The sequence below is a fragment of the Balaenoptera musculus genome, chromosome X (assembly GCF_009873245.2).
Source record: "Balaenoptera musculus isolate JJ_BM4_2016_0621 chromosome X, mBalMus1.pri.v3, whole genome shotgun sequence".
In the NCBI taxonomy this organism is placed as follows: domain Eukaryota; kingdom Metazoa; phylum Chordata; class Mammalia; order Artiodactyla; family Balaenopteridae; genus Balaenoptera; species Balaenoptera musculus.
The window spans coordinates 90,893,683-90,908,504 of record NC_045806.1 but is presented as its reverse complement, the minus strand read 5'-3'; the positions used below and the strand labels follow the sequence as shown (position 1 = coordinate 90,908,504).

At 41.7% G+C, this 14,822-nt stretch overlaps 1 protein-coding gene across 6 annotated transcripts in view; it reads right to left on the bottom strand.

Annotated features, from left to right (window-relative positions):
* MID2 (midline 2) overlaps positions 1–14,822 on the bottom strand; it is a 99,041-nt gene that overhangs the window by 73,056 nt on the left and 11,163 nt on the right. For 4 of the 6 annotated variants that reach the window (XM_036840362.1, XM_036840363.1, XM_036840358.1 and 1 more), the window contains exon 2: positions 12,781–13,496. In XM_036840362.1, the coding sequence (XP_036696257.1) occupies positions 12,781–13,440 (660 nt within the window). In that variant the 5' untranslated portion in view covers positions 13,441–13,496. Of the gene's footprint in view, positions 1–12,780; positions 13,497–13,772; positions 14,005–14,822 lie in introns of all 6 variants that reach the window. The other 2 variants (XM_036840359.1, XM_036840360.1) reach the window with 2 other exon arrangements.

Here is a 14,822-nt window from a genome sequence, read left to right as displayed (position 1 = left end):
AGCAGTAGGGGTTTACCAAAGGCTTTTGAGCAAGATAATGACATAATCAGGGCTGCATTTATGAGATCAACCTATGTGGAGCAGACTAAAACAGGAGAGCCTGGGGGCAGGGGCACTGGTTAGGAGGAGACTGCAATATGCAAAGCAGTTGGTAATGCAGATCTGGGCCAAGCTAAGAGGATAATCGAGAGAAACATGTTTCAAGAAAGGATTTGTCACTCTCAGATATGCAGAGAGTGCAAGAAATACGAGGCCTGAGAAAAGGCAGCTGGATTTGGTAATTAGAGGTCACTGGTGACCTTTGAAAAAGGAGTTTCAGTAGAGTTTTGGAAGCAAATGCCAAACTGTACAGGGTTAGTGAGTATGTCAATAGTGACGATGTGGAGGCTACAAGTCTGGACTCCTCTTCAAAAATTCGAACGTAAGGTGAATATGATGGAGCTATAGTTTGATGAAAAGGTCCAGCTCAAGTTAGAGAGTGGGCATGCGTAACGGGCCCAATCAGTTTGTGATTTCCTCCCACAGAGTGGTCCAGATTCCTAGATCAATGGAAATTCCACGTCTCACAAATGAGTTTATGGACATATTAAGTAAATATAATGTAGATTGAGGAACTCAGAGCAGATACAGTGTAAGAAATCTGTGTTTCAACTGTAATGTGTTTTCTTTCAAACATGGGATTCCAAGGGGAGAATGTTTTCTAACAAGTGTATGCAACCTGTTGCAACACTTGTCATGAAACTGATATCTTATAAATAATTCATAATGCAGAGCAGGACTAAGATCCCTGCTGTATGTTCCTCATTTGTGGCCCACAACTGAGACTCACAGCTTCTGTAAAGCCACTGAAAACAAAAATTAGGGCTGAACACATAATTTGGGGTCTGGTTAGACTATGGACCTTGGGTCTCCATCACAGCATTATGGCAAATGGTTATTTTGCTCTGGCCCCCTAGCAATTTGCAGAATGCCAGCACATTTTAACAATCCAGAACTAGAACTGACAAGATGACTCTAATTTCATCCTTACTTCATTAATATGAAAAGGCTTTGAAAAATAAATCTTTGGCTAATGAAAACACCATCTGTTGACGGCTTTTTGCCACTGTTTTCTTACATTACGAGACATAATTTGAGGGAAACACCGAACATTTACTTACTCACTTCCTATTCATTTACCAGGAATTAAAGCCTCCTCTCAAGCTGGAATTGATGCTCAATAATCAACATATGCAAAGGGAAGCAGAGAATTGAAGCAATTATGCAGTTGATTTCCTCACCCTTCCTTATCATGCTTAGCCCTGACGAATCATTTCGAACTAGAAATCCTGGGCCACTCTAGGTATGAATGATTTCATTGATTTGGCCAAGTAATTATTATGTCTATACGCAGACTAAGTAAACAAAAAGGATATGTGTGTGTGTGTGTGTGTGTGTGTGTGCAAAATTTTATGTAAAACTAAACACGTCTCTTTGTTGTGTTGTTGTGGTGGTGGTTTGGTTGTGAAGAACCGGTTTGCTGGGCTCTTTTCTCAAGCAGTCTGCTTAGTGACTGGGCCAGCCTCCTTCTGCCCAAGCCTAGTTAGTGCAGCTTTCTCAGAATACTTGAACTGTGACAGCGAGAGAGCCCAAGTGGCAGGGGAGATTGGAATGGAGATATCTGCTGGGAGGAAACCGGACAGGAGGTTGGCAGGGAGAGCAGGATGAAGCTCCCATTTCCTGCTGCAGGAGGTTACCTCTGGGCCCTTCTGTGCTTCCCTGTGTGAAGGTTAGAGAAGCCATTTCAGCTATGAAACCGTGAGACCCTCCACACCCCCAGGTGACTACATTGTTAGAGCTCTCACAAAATTCTACATGTGTCTAAACAGCACAAAGTGAGGGGAAGATTTGGCTGATTTGCATAATTGAGATTTTAAAAGGCCCAAGTTAGCTAAATTGGCAGTCTACACTGATTCCATTTTTATCCAAGTCCCACTTCATTTGTGTCATATAGACTTGGCCTGTTTGTGTTCTGTTATACCCTTCCGAAAGAGGAAAATGTTTTGCTATTTCTGAGAAAGCTAGGCACAGGCTATTCTTCCAGACAGCTTCCCATAAAAAGAAATGGCTTCACTAACACTCTCAAATAATTGCTGGGTTTTTTTTTTTCACTTCTTCAGACACAGGTTATTTCAGATAACTTTCTCATTGGCTCCCTGAAGAAACCCAGCTACATGTCCAAACACCAGCTCTTCACTGAAGCCAGAGAGTCCCCTCATGGCACACACTTGACTGTGATCTTCATATGTCATGCTCCGGGAAGGCACATGTCTTCACACATGTATGAGCACACTTACATACACCTACCTGACACAGCGAGTCTTGAAGCCTAAAAAGGGGCAGGGCCTTTCTGTTTGTTCTATTGAAACATGTTTTATTGCCATTGAATGCCTATATTCTCTCTTACTTTCTACAAGGTACAAGGCGAACATTATCTAAAACTAGACAAGATCCCAACTGTTTTGATGTGGCAATTGAACCTTGAAGGTTTCGAAGAGAAGTGAAGGGAAGAAGGGCCAACCCACCCCAAACCCGAGCCTTCCCAACTGACAGAAGACAATTTCATCTTTAAAAATACTCGGAGCCAGTGACCCCGTTACTATTCTTTGACAAGCTCTTTTTTGACATCTTGTCTATTCACGGATGTTCCCAGCTCTTCCAAAAGCCAGTAGCCAAAATCTTAGCACACTTTTGGGGTCACATTCTGCCTTCTTTTTTTAACTGCTTGTCTTAAAATACTTACTTTGCTTTTGCTTCAGTCTGTCACTTTATGTATCAATTACATATGGCCTTTCAACAGCAGAACACACCATCTGGTCCACAAACTGAAGCCCACACCCTTATGCCTGAGTTTATTCTTTCCCCAAACATTTATTCGCTGTTGTATAGACACGGGCTATGTCCCAGAATGAGATGCAGGTGACATACTGGAGGCATGAGGTCTACTCTACCTGAGGTTTGCTGGGGAATCACCAGACTGGTCTTCAAGCCAGGTGAAACAGGTGGCCAGCCCTCCTCTTCTCAGAAGGTTCTGAAATCATCCAGCAAAGACACACCCTCTCCCAGTCCCCTTATCAGAAATGTTACACAATCCCTTATTCTTTTCTTTTCCCTCTGTTCAGGTGCATAGCATGGTTAAATCTCTAGCTTAAATGTATAAATTATTATTTGGACCTTCGAGAAGAAAACCTATACTAAAAACCTAAATCCAGTGTTCATTTTGATAATATTGAGCTGAAACGACTCTACTTTCCTGGAGGCCTCCATATTGTATTCCACTTGCACGATTCCTCTTCGGTTCCTGCCTCTCATACACATCCTCTCCTTTCTCCTTCACTTGCCCTTCCTCTCTGTCTACCTTCTAGACCAGGAGTGTGCTGCAAGGCTCACTCCTCAGCCTTCATTCAGCTCCCTACTTCCTGACTCTACCTCCACGCTAAAGACCCTCAAACCTATGTCTCTGGCCCTGATCTTTCGGCCACCACAAAGGCCTGAATTTCAACCCCTTCTGGAACACTTGCCCTTTCAGTTCTGAGAGTGCCCCATGCTCTATCTCCACCAGATATTTGAACAAACTATTTTCTCTGAACTAGAACACTCCCTGTCCCTGACCCCATCCCTGTCCCCCAACTAGGGGTCCAAAACGCCGCCCAAAGTCTCTTCTGATGTCCCTCCTATGGGCTCTCACACACACACCCCCGCCCCGTGCCTCCACTGCCACAGGACTCACCACACTGTCTTGTAACTGTGTCCTCACTCGTCTGCCTCTGCACACCACGCTGACACCTCCACCAGGGTTGGGATGTGCTGTCTTTATCACTGGAACCGCAACCCCTTTTCTAGCGCTTGGCACCTTCAGACTCAAGTCCGAAGTCATCGCCCAAAACTGCTAGTCCCTTCCTAATTTCTCTATTTCTGTGCCCAATACCACCATTCTTCAAGACATCTCCTCCTCAAAAATCATTTTTTAATTCTTTCTCTCCATCATCTATAACCACTACAGTCGTTCTCCAAGTCCTGTCAATTCTTTCTTCACAGTCTCTCTCCAGTTGGCCCTCTTCTCCGATGAATTCATTTATGATTCCCTGCTTTTGAGCTCAATGACTTCCTTTCACTGACCCTTCCTGTGTGCTTCAGAGAACCCTGTGCAAACCTCTGCCATGGCACTTACCATACTGAATTCGAAGATGTCCTTATCTATCTCCCTTACTGAGCTCAAAGCTCCGCAGGGCAGGCACTGTGCCTTAGTTCCTGTGTCCCCAGCTCCTACTACAATGACTTGAACAATTTAAGTGTTTAATAAACAAAGTGCATGTTCATTAATTGTTTTTTAAATGAATGAATGAGCCCCTGGCCTAAATCCCTGGCGCTACAGTTTAAGTTCTCGTCTGGTCCATCTTCAGGGGAGATAAAGAACAAGACAGTACCTCTTTATATCAACCCTTCATGAACTTGAGTGTCATTATCACATTTTCCCCTTTAAACCTCACTTCTTTGGGTTCAATAATTCTTGTTTCTTTCATCTTTCTTTACCTATATTATATTTCTGTAACATGTTCTTTTGCCCAATAATAACAGACAGAATTTTCATCCACCCAAGAACAATCTCTGAATCAATGTTTTGTAAGCTGTTCTCAGACTGATGATTGTTAGCTCTTTCAGATGTTGATGAGGAGGAGACTTGGGACAAAAGAAATAAAAGAAAAACAGAAAGATAAGAACACAGGTAGGTGGAGTATCCACTAGCTAAACTTGCTCTCAAACCTAAGAAACAATAGAAAACACCTTCCAACAGAGTCCTGTTAATGCTATGTGACAGTAGAGCCCGAGAATCAATACAATTATTGGAGGGGGGAAAGTGGGGTTCAAATGAGTCTTAGCACACAGTTCGAGTAGAAATGGAATAAAATGCATTTTTTACCCTCTCACACACATACAAAACATGTACAGATTTATACATATTACAAGTAATGGGGAGCAAGTCTTGGACAATTAAGAGAGCACAGAGACGGGCTTCCCTGGTGGCGCAGTGGTTGGGAGTCTGCCTGCCAGTGCAGGGGACACGGGTTCCGGCCCTGGTCTGGGAGGATCCCACGTGCCGCGGAGCGACTGGGCCCGTGAGCCACAACTGCTGAGCCTGCGCGTCTGGAGCCTGTGCTCCGCAGCGAGAGAGGCTGCGATAGTGAGACCCGCGCACCGCGATGAAGGGTGGCCCCCGCTCGCCGCGGCTGGGGAGGGCCCTCGCGCAGAGGTGAAGACCCAACACAGCCAAGGATAAATAAATAAATAAATTTAAAAAAAAGAGAGAGCACAGAGAAGCCAGATCTACAAGCAAGAATGATTTTACGATTGTTGAGCTGAAGGCTGGTTTTGCTGAAAAACCCCATGACAGATATTACGCCCACCCCATGCACACATGTCCACCGCCATACCTTAGAGAGTCCAAATCTAGACACAAATGCTTCGCTCTTATAATATTTAGCTACTGTGATTCAGTACCTAAGTGAGTGAAAGTGAGAAACAACTTTTTCTGTTCCCTCAGCTATGGTAACCCACCCTTGGCCTCCACTGAAGATTTGTCCATCATGAGGCTCATTTATTAGGGAGATCCCTAGTCTCCGGATAGGTTCTACTGAAGCCCTAACTCTCCCTAGGGTGACCACAGAAAACTTGCCCTACACTCATGGCCCCCTCATACCCAAGTTATCCACAGATAACCCCACAGAAGATCAACACAGGCACTCTCTCCTCCTCACACACAGTGACACACATTTATAGATACACGCAGACACACACAGATTAAATTCTCAGCCACTCACCCATGCAGAAATACACACACTTGTATATAGTGGCACATACAGACGTATGCAAATATGCCCTCTCTCAACCCAGTCTCTCATAAAGATATTTCTCCTTCCTTCTCGTATACTCATATTCATACTGGTTCAGAAACAGTCAAATGTCCATTGGTAGATAAATTGAGAGGGTATCTGTTTTGGCAGACAGGAGTGAGTGAGTAGACAAACGACTGGGAGGAGGTGGTGGCTGAGTGAGAATGGGTGGGTAGAGGATAGAGTGACTGAGTAGGAAGAAGGAGAAGTAACCAACTATGATAAGATTCTAGGATATCATATTTTCTAACCTTTTGACTCTCGTTATGGTTTTCCTTTGAATAGTCTCCAAGTCTCATATCTCCCTTCTCTTTGGCAATCTTTAGCTCTCTCTGTCTCAGTCTCTCTTTGTGTGTGTGGTGTGTGTATTTTACTTTCCCACAACAAAAAGCTTACTCTAATACCAGGTAATATTTTATAACAACAAGACCCCTGATAGGTAAATGTAACTACATTTAAGAATTATTTGTGGGGACTTCCCTGGTGGTCCAGGGGTTAAGAATCCGCCTGCCAATGCAGGGGGCATGGGTTCGATCCCTGGTTGGGGAACTAAGATCCCACATGTCGCGAGGCAACTAAGCCCGAGCCACAACTACTGAGCCCCTGTGCTCTAGAGCCTGCGTGCCACAACTAGAGAAGCCCACACGCCACAATGAAGAGCCCACGTGCCGCAAGGAAGAGCCTGCACACAGCAATGAAAGATCCCGCATGCCACAATGAAGATCCCACGTGCCGCAACTAAGATCCAATGCAGCCAAATAAATAAAGAAAGAAATAAAGAAATATTTTTAAAAAAGAAACAGACATTTCCAATATCTTAAAAAAAAAAGAATTATTTGTAGTAATGAATTTGTGGAAATGTAATGAGATAAAGAAAATGTACTTGTTTATTCCTTTCAGGAAATTCCTCTATTCCCCCTGGTTTTCATCAGCTATATTTTTGGCAGGCTGTGGGCATGGAAATGTGAAGCCATCACTCTCAAAGAGAATTACAATAATCACATCTGATTTATACAGATGTCACCATGGGGTTAGGCAGTTGGAAAATCCAGCAATCAAAATGGATAGGCACCTAAAATTAAGGACATGTCGTACTTTTGCTAACACTGTGGTTTTTAACATTATCAGTAGTTCACAGGAGATTTTTCTCCCCAGACTTCTAAGGTATTCATAATGGTAAGACAGCTTTATATCTTATGAGTATGGAAACAAGCTATAGATGCTGGTATACTTACTGCAAATCCATTACAAAGATTTAATTCACTTGGATTTCTTGAGCATATACTATGTGTGCTAGACACTAAGGAAGACATTGGAGAAATAAAAGACATTGTGCCTGGTCCCCAAAGAATTTATGGTATAGCTGGGGTATGTTGGAGCGGCCTTGTGGGATTTTAATTGAGCACTAAAGAATAGGTAGGATTCCTAAGCAGGCCAAGAGAACAGTATGAGTGAAAGTTAAGAGTCAGGAAAGAGTAGTATGTTTAGCAGACAGTTAGGTTAGACTGGACAGGTGAAGGTCACATGTTTGAGAGTGGCAGGAAGAAAAGACAGGTGGGCAAGCATGAGAACCAAGTTGTACAGAACTTGGAATATTGAGTTGAGATCTGTCACCAATAGAGAGTCACCCAAATTTGACCTCTTTTATAAAGCCACATTTATTAATACAATAATATCAGTCTTTTCTAAGGGGAGGAACTCATGTGACAATGAAAACTCGAAAATGTGAAGCATTAGAAACGCGACACAGATCATGAACTAAGATATATATTGGGAGTAGTAAATGAAAAGAGAATAGAGAAAATAGTTACTCTGATAGGCCTTACAATTGTAATAACTGTCATGAACACAATTACTCTTTCAAATTGAAGAACCACTGGTAGCCTTCTGAAGGATATTTAGGTAGACTGGACAATTAACTAAGGATAATAAACTATACTAAGTATCCCAAACCCTCTAGCCCATTTTGAGTACACGTTAAGATGACAGGCTGGCTTCTGGTTATTCTGACCTTTCATCTATAATGTAATGATCTGTTTATTCTTTATTGAACAAATAAATATTAGAGACCACTAATCCTAATCAGGGATTAGTACAAAAGTGTAGTTATAAACGCCAACAATGAACCTCTAGAACAAAAAAGTACAAACAAACACTGTATCAGTCACTGGCCAGAAAGTCAAACCTCTTTCCCTTCTCCTGTAGGACTCCCGTGCTCCTCTCAGGGCCAGGGTGGTATGCTCAAGGCCATCTCCCCCATAGCTTCTGACAGCTGGCTTTCTCCTTTCTCCTTGGGGAAGAATCAAGCAGCTTAAGGGGATAATCCTAAATGCTTTTCTAAATTAAAATTAACTCAAAGAAGTGAGGATATGTGACACTAAAAGTCAGACTTCCTCTCTGCTTAATGTGGAGAACTAATATCCTTTTATACTTGGCACCAAACCAAAGTGATTCCTACCCCACTCCATCCCCCTCTCACACAAGCAGCACCTCCCTCTCCCCCCTCAAAGCCCAAGATGTTCCAGACAACATAACAAACCACACGGTTGGGAATGATTCATATGTTTCCACTCTCCGTCCAAAAATGAGCAAAGAAGTTTCCACTTAATTTATAATCTGAATTTTCTGCACATTTCCTAAAAACTTAAAGGGGAACGATTCAAAACTTGGCCTCTCTTTCTCCAAAAATTACTGATTAGTTACAGAGTAAAGGATCTTTTGGTAAAATACTTTTGTGTTCCATCTATCCCTGGAGACAAGGACTATAGCTGCACGATGCCAAATATCTAATCAATCATCCAATGTTTTCATGTTTTCGGATGTTTTCAAAAAGCTGGTGCTCTGTAGATACAGGCTTATTCTATCCAGTCTTTTGTTATCTCAACAGTACATATGGATACAGATTTTTCTGTTTGGAATATTTCTCAAGGCCAATGCCTTATTATAGTTCCAACACCTGCAAATATTTGGCAAGAGATTGTTCTACCTCTCCATGTCCCCCACTCTTCCTGCACCCCGCCCCCACCTCTTGCCATTAAAAAGCTGTAAGTTTATACTATGTCTTTTCCTTGATGCTGTTAACCATTTATCTGTGACCCATGAAATGTGCAGTTGCTGGAGCATAAAAGTAAGTTTCAAATCACATTTCACAGGGAAAATTTAGGTCCAAAACAAAGTGGCAGCAGGCTGCAATAGAAAGGGTACTTAATTCAACTCAGCTCTAGAAGCTGAGTTCCATTTCCAGTTCTGGGACTTTGACCAAATTGCTTAACCTCTCAAAGCCTCCATTTATACCACTTTAAAGCGTAGGGCTTCAACTAGACCAAGTCCAAGGCCTACCGTCTTAGGAGTCTAAGAACTGCAGCCACTAGATGACATGATACTATACATAGAGAATCCTAAAGACTCTACCAGAAAACTACTAGAGCTAATCAATGAATTTGGTAAAGTAGCAGGATACAAAATTAATGCACAGAAATCTCTTGCATTCCTATACACTAATGATGAAAAATCTGAAAGAGAAATTAAGGAAACACTCCCATTTACCACTGCAACAAAAAGAATAAAATACCTAGGAATAAACCTACCTAAGGAGACAAAAGACCTGTATGCAGAAAACTGTAAGACACTGATGAAAGAAATTAAAGATGATACAAACAGGTGGAGAGATATACCATGTTCTTGGATTGGAAGAATCAACGTTGTGAAAATGACTATACTATCCAAAGCAATCTACAGATTCAATGCAATCCCTATCAAACTACCAATGGCATTTTTCACAGAACTAGAACAAAAAATTTCACAATTTGTATGGAAACACAAAAGACCCTGAGTAGCCAAAGCGATCTTGAGAAAGAAAAATGGAGCTGGCGGAATCAGGCTCCCGGACTTCAGACTACACTACAAAGCTACAGTCATCAAGACAATATGGTACTGGCACAAAAACAGAAATATAGATCAATGGAACAGGATAGAATGCCCAGAGATAAACCCACGCACATATGGTCACCTTATTTTTGATAAAGGAGGCAAGAATATACAGTGGAGAAAAGACAGCCTCTTCAATAAGTGGTGCTGGGAAAACTGGACAGCTACATGTAAAAGAATGAAATTAGAACACTCCCTAACACCATACACAAAAAGAAACTCAAAATGGATTAAAGACCTAAATGTAAGGCCAGACACTATAAAACTCTTGGAGGAAAACATAGGCAGAGCACTCCATGACATAAATCACAGCAAGATCCTTTTTGACCCACCTCCTAGAGAAATGGAAATAAAAACAAAAATAAACAAATGGGACCTAATGAAACTTCAAAGCTTTTGCACAGCAAAGGAAACCATAAACAAGACCAAAAGACAACCCTCAGAATGGGAGAAAATATTTGCAAACGAATCAACGGACAAAGGATTACTCTCCAAAATATATAAGCAGCTCATGCAGCTCAATATCAAAAAAACAAACCACCCAATCCAAAAATGGGCAGAGACCTAAACAGACATTTCTCCAAAGAAGATATACAGATTGTCAACAAACACATGAAAGGATGCTCAACATCACTAATCATTAGAGAAATGCAAATCAAAGCTACAATGAGGTATCACCTCACACCAGTCAGAATGGCCATCATCAAAAAAGGTTGTGGAGAAAAGGGAACCCTCTTGCACTGTTGGTGGGAATGTAAATTGACACAGCAACTATGGAGAACAGTATGGAGGTTCCTTAAAAAGCTAAAAATAGAACTACCAAACGACCCAGCAATCCCACTACTGGGCATATACCCTGAGAAAACCATAATTCAAAAAGAGTCATGTACCACAATGTTCATTGCAGCTCTATTTACAATAGCCAGGACATGGAAGCAACCTAAGTGTCCATCGACAGATGAATGGATAAAGATGTGGCACATATATACAATGGAATATTACTCAGACATAAAAAGAAACGAAACTGAGTTATTTGTAGTGCGGTGGATGGACCTAGAGTCTGTCATACAGAGTGAAGTAAGTCAGAAAGAGAAAAACAAATACCGTATGCTAAAACATATATATGGAATCTAAAAAAAAATGGTTCTGAAGAACCTAGGGGCAGGACAGGAATCAAGACGCAGATGTAGAGAATGGACTTGAGGACATGGGGAGGGGGAAGGGTAAGCTGGGACGAAGTGAGAGAGTGGCATGGACATATATACACTACCAAACGAAAAACAGATAGCTAGTGGGAAGCAGCTGCATAGCACAGGGAGACCAGCTTGGTGCTTTGTGTCCACCTAGAGGGGTGGGATAGGGAGGGTGGGAGGGAGACGCAAGAGGGAGGAGATATGGGGATACATGTATATGTATAGCTGATTCACTCTGTTATAAAGCAGAAACTAACACACCATTGTACAGCAATTATACTCCAATAAAGATGTTAAAAAAATAAATAAATAAAAATAAAAAATGGGGGAAGAAAAAGAATTGCAGCCACTGAGATTGTTGCTCTCTGCATCTTGATATGAATGAGAATATCACCCTTAGTGAAATCAACAAACGTTAAACTTTGTACAAATTTATAAATATTAAATGTAAATAAAAAATCAAAAAGAGCACAAACCATTGTCAATGTGACTCTCAATATTGTTTTCAATAAATTACAGAAGGGAAAATGTATCCTATTCTGAGTATTACTACCCTCACCAACATCATAATTTTTACATATGTTACAATGACTTTTCCGTAGCATGGCAAGAGGAAGATCTCCACTCCCTTATTGCCTTCCTTCCATCCCATCTGGGTCTTCCTTCCAGCTTGGCTTATATATCTAGGCCTGATTCTGGAGTGGTAATCTTATTATTCAGTTAAAAATTTTATTTTTCTGGAATTTCTGTTAAGTAGCTTCTTAAGAGAAATCAAGCCACACAGCAGACAGGCAATGGGAATAAAACAATTTTGCTGGATCTGACATTTGTTAACATCAACGTGAGGTAGTAGTGCTTTAAAAAAATAGGCACTTAGACTTGCATATAAATACTCTGCTGGCACAACAACTTCAGAAAACTCTGGCCACTGAACAGGAACTTACCAGGCAGAGACTGCAAACAAGCACTTCAAAACGAACACTGGCACAAAATATGATACTGGATTAAATATTTATTGCCTTCAGTTTAAATTTTTAGTTCAGGTATTTGATTATCCCTCCTAACTTCGTGGTACACTGAAGTCCCTTTTTTGTCTGTTTGTTTTGTTTTGCTCTGTTTTTTAAGGCAGGTTTAGAATTAGCCCCCTCTTAAGGGTTTGGTGGCAATTTGTAGTGGCCAGTACCAAAGCTTTGTTTATTCAGTGTACTGAGTGTGCAAACACATACACTACTGTCCTCCACAAAAACCTCTCACCTACATAGATACACTCAGACACCTCCACCCACACATACCGGAGACACACCCAACCTTCCCATAGCTATACGCATATATATGCAAATCAGCACATATGCTAATTGTAATACACCTACATGGGTACTCACATACTTAAAAGAAGAGGTAGAAAGATCATGGCAAAGATATATAGGGTACAATATATCACTGTCAGAGGAGAGAGGGTGCTGTTTCCCTGGACGTACTATTAGTATGAGCCATAGGCTAATTCCCCCAGAACTGGCCAGAGGTGAACGAATGCAAGCAGGTTTGTGCAACACATGAAACAGGTTCCAGTGAGAGCCTGCAGGCTAGGAGGCTATTTGTCACGAGAAGAATTTGCAGTTAATTCACTTGTCGTATAGAAAAAGTGACCTGTTTTACTAGGGAACTTGCTAAGTGTATAACTGTGTATAAAGAGACAAAGTCGTGTAAGGGGTATCTCCCAGATCCCTTACCTTGAGCTTCTCAAACCGATCATTCAGGGACGCGACCTGATGGTCTCGGTGACGCCCCACCAGTTTGCATAAGGCACAGATCAATTGGTCATCAGATACACAATACATGTTCACTTTCTCATTCTCATGGTCCAGGCAGGTGATCCCTCGAAGATGTGTGTCCGGCACTGGTTCCACCAGGCGGTGGCTGGTGAAAGGTTTCTTATTGGGGTGCGTGGCCCGCAGGCAACGGTCACAGTAGGAGACCTCGCAGGTGATGCATGTTTTCACTGCATCCCTTGGCGGGTCCTGCTCACAAAACTGGCAAGCAATTCGCTCACTAGACATGGCGCTGCTGGGCCTATAAGTCCTCTCCCGGCGGCTCTCACTTGGGGAATTGGGTCCACTGACGGAAGCCTTCTGGAAGCGGTCAATAATGTTCTGCAGAGTCACATTCCTCTTGAGGCCGTCCAGGCCCCGGTGGTTCAGTGAGATAACATACCTGCACGTAGGACACTGAAAAGCAGTAATGGGTTCAACGGATTCACCAGAGCTGCAGCTTGAGACCAAGATGCGATGGGCACAGCTGAAGCAGAGGCTGTGAGCACAAGGGAGCAGAAGGGGGTCTTCAAACAACTCTAGGCAGATTGGACAGGTCAATTCAGACTCCAGTGTTTCCATCTTTAGTGAAAATAATCCTGCTGAGGCATTAAGAACCGCAGAGGCTGGGCTTTCACCTGCAAGGAACACGAAGCAAGAGTCATTAAGCATTTCCAAAGGAAACGTGGATGTAGCATAATGACACACTAACCAATGGAGGTTTTAATAGGCTGGATTCCCCAGGGATGCTGGAGCAATAGGAAAGTGAGTTGGGAATTAATCAAAAAGCCATTCTCCCCCTTTAAACCTTGTTTTTGACAAATGCCTGGGTTTATTTTCCTGCGCTAATAAATAGAAGCTAGAGGCCATCTCTGAATCCCGGTTTACTGACTCACATTCCTGTTCCAACTCACCACACTGGTGCGGATCAGTCTCTCACACACCCTCTCCACTGACATCTCTTGTCCTGGACTATGATGCACCTGAGGCCCTGCCAAATTCTCAGTCTCCATTCTCCAATATTGTTCTCTATTTTACTTCCAGTTAAAATACAGAGGCTGCTCCTATTTCACATCTAGTGGAAGGAAAACAAGGCCATATTTGAAACTAACTCTCTAGTTCTTGAAATGATCCCATTCTCAGAGCCTGCATAAAAAGAGAAGAGAGAGCTTTAGAAAAATGTAGTTCTCGGCACAGGATAATAAATTCTTCAGATGTGTGAACTTGAATTACTTCCTGTTACCACACATGGAAATTTCTGTTCCATCTTATTTCTAGTAAACTGAGTTACTAGAGACAAATTGGAAAAATATTAAAATATAAAAATTATAAAATATATTTTGCCGGTTTAAAGTGTTAATCTTATTTATAGGAAAGAGAAAGGCATCTTTTGCTTTTGAATAACTTTTGTTCATCATCTCACTATCACCGGAGACTCTCATCAGGGCTTGAAAGTTTGATTCTGCCACTGGTATTTGTTCAGGTTTTGTCATCTGTCAGAGATATCTGCATAGCCCTCTCACAGGAAACTTAAATACTGAGTACAATTATACATTGTGCATAAGTACAATAGATGTATCCCTAAAAGCTGTTTCTAAATCAAACCTTTTAAGTGCACTGAACTAACTAGCTATTTAATGGAAATCTATAGGAAATTGGACTGTAAAAGTGAAGAATCTTTTGGTAAAACGGTCACTCTCAGTTGGTTTGATAAGTTTAGATGTTTGTATAACCACTTTTTTAAAAAGTGAGATGTGTGGTATTCTTATTTTACAATTTACAAGAGCTTGGAAATTGTTGGCTAGTATTTTGTAGCTTATAACATCTATCAGCCTTCACCTATAGAGATGAAAAAGTAAAACAATTAAAATGTACATATATCATAGAATCTGAGAATTGGAAGAGACTTTAGAGATGATAGATTCCAACTTCCACTCAAGGCAGGAATATTGCCTTTGGTAGTT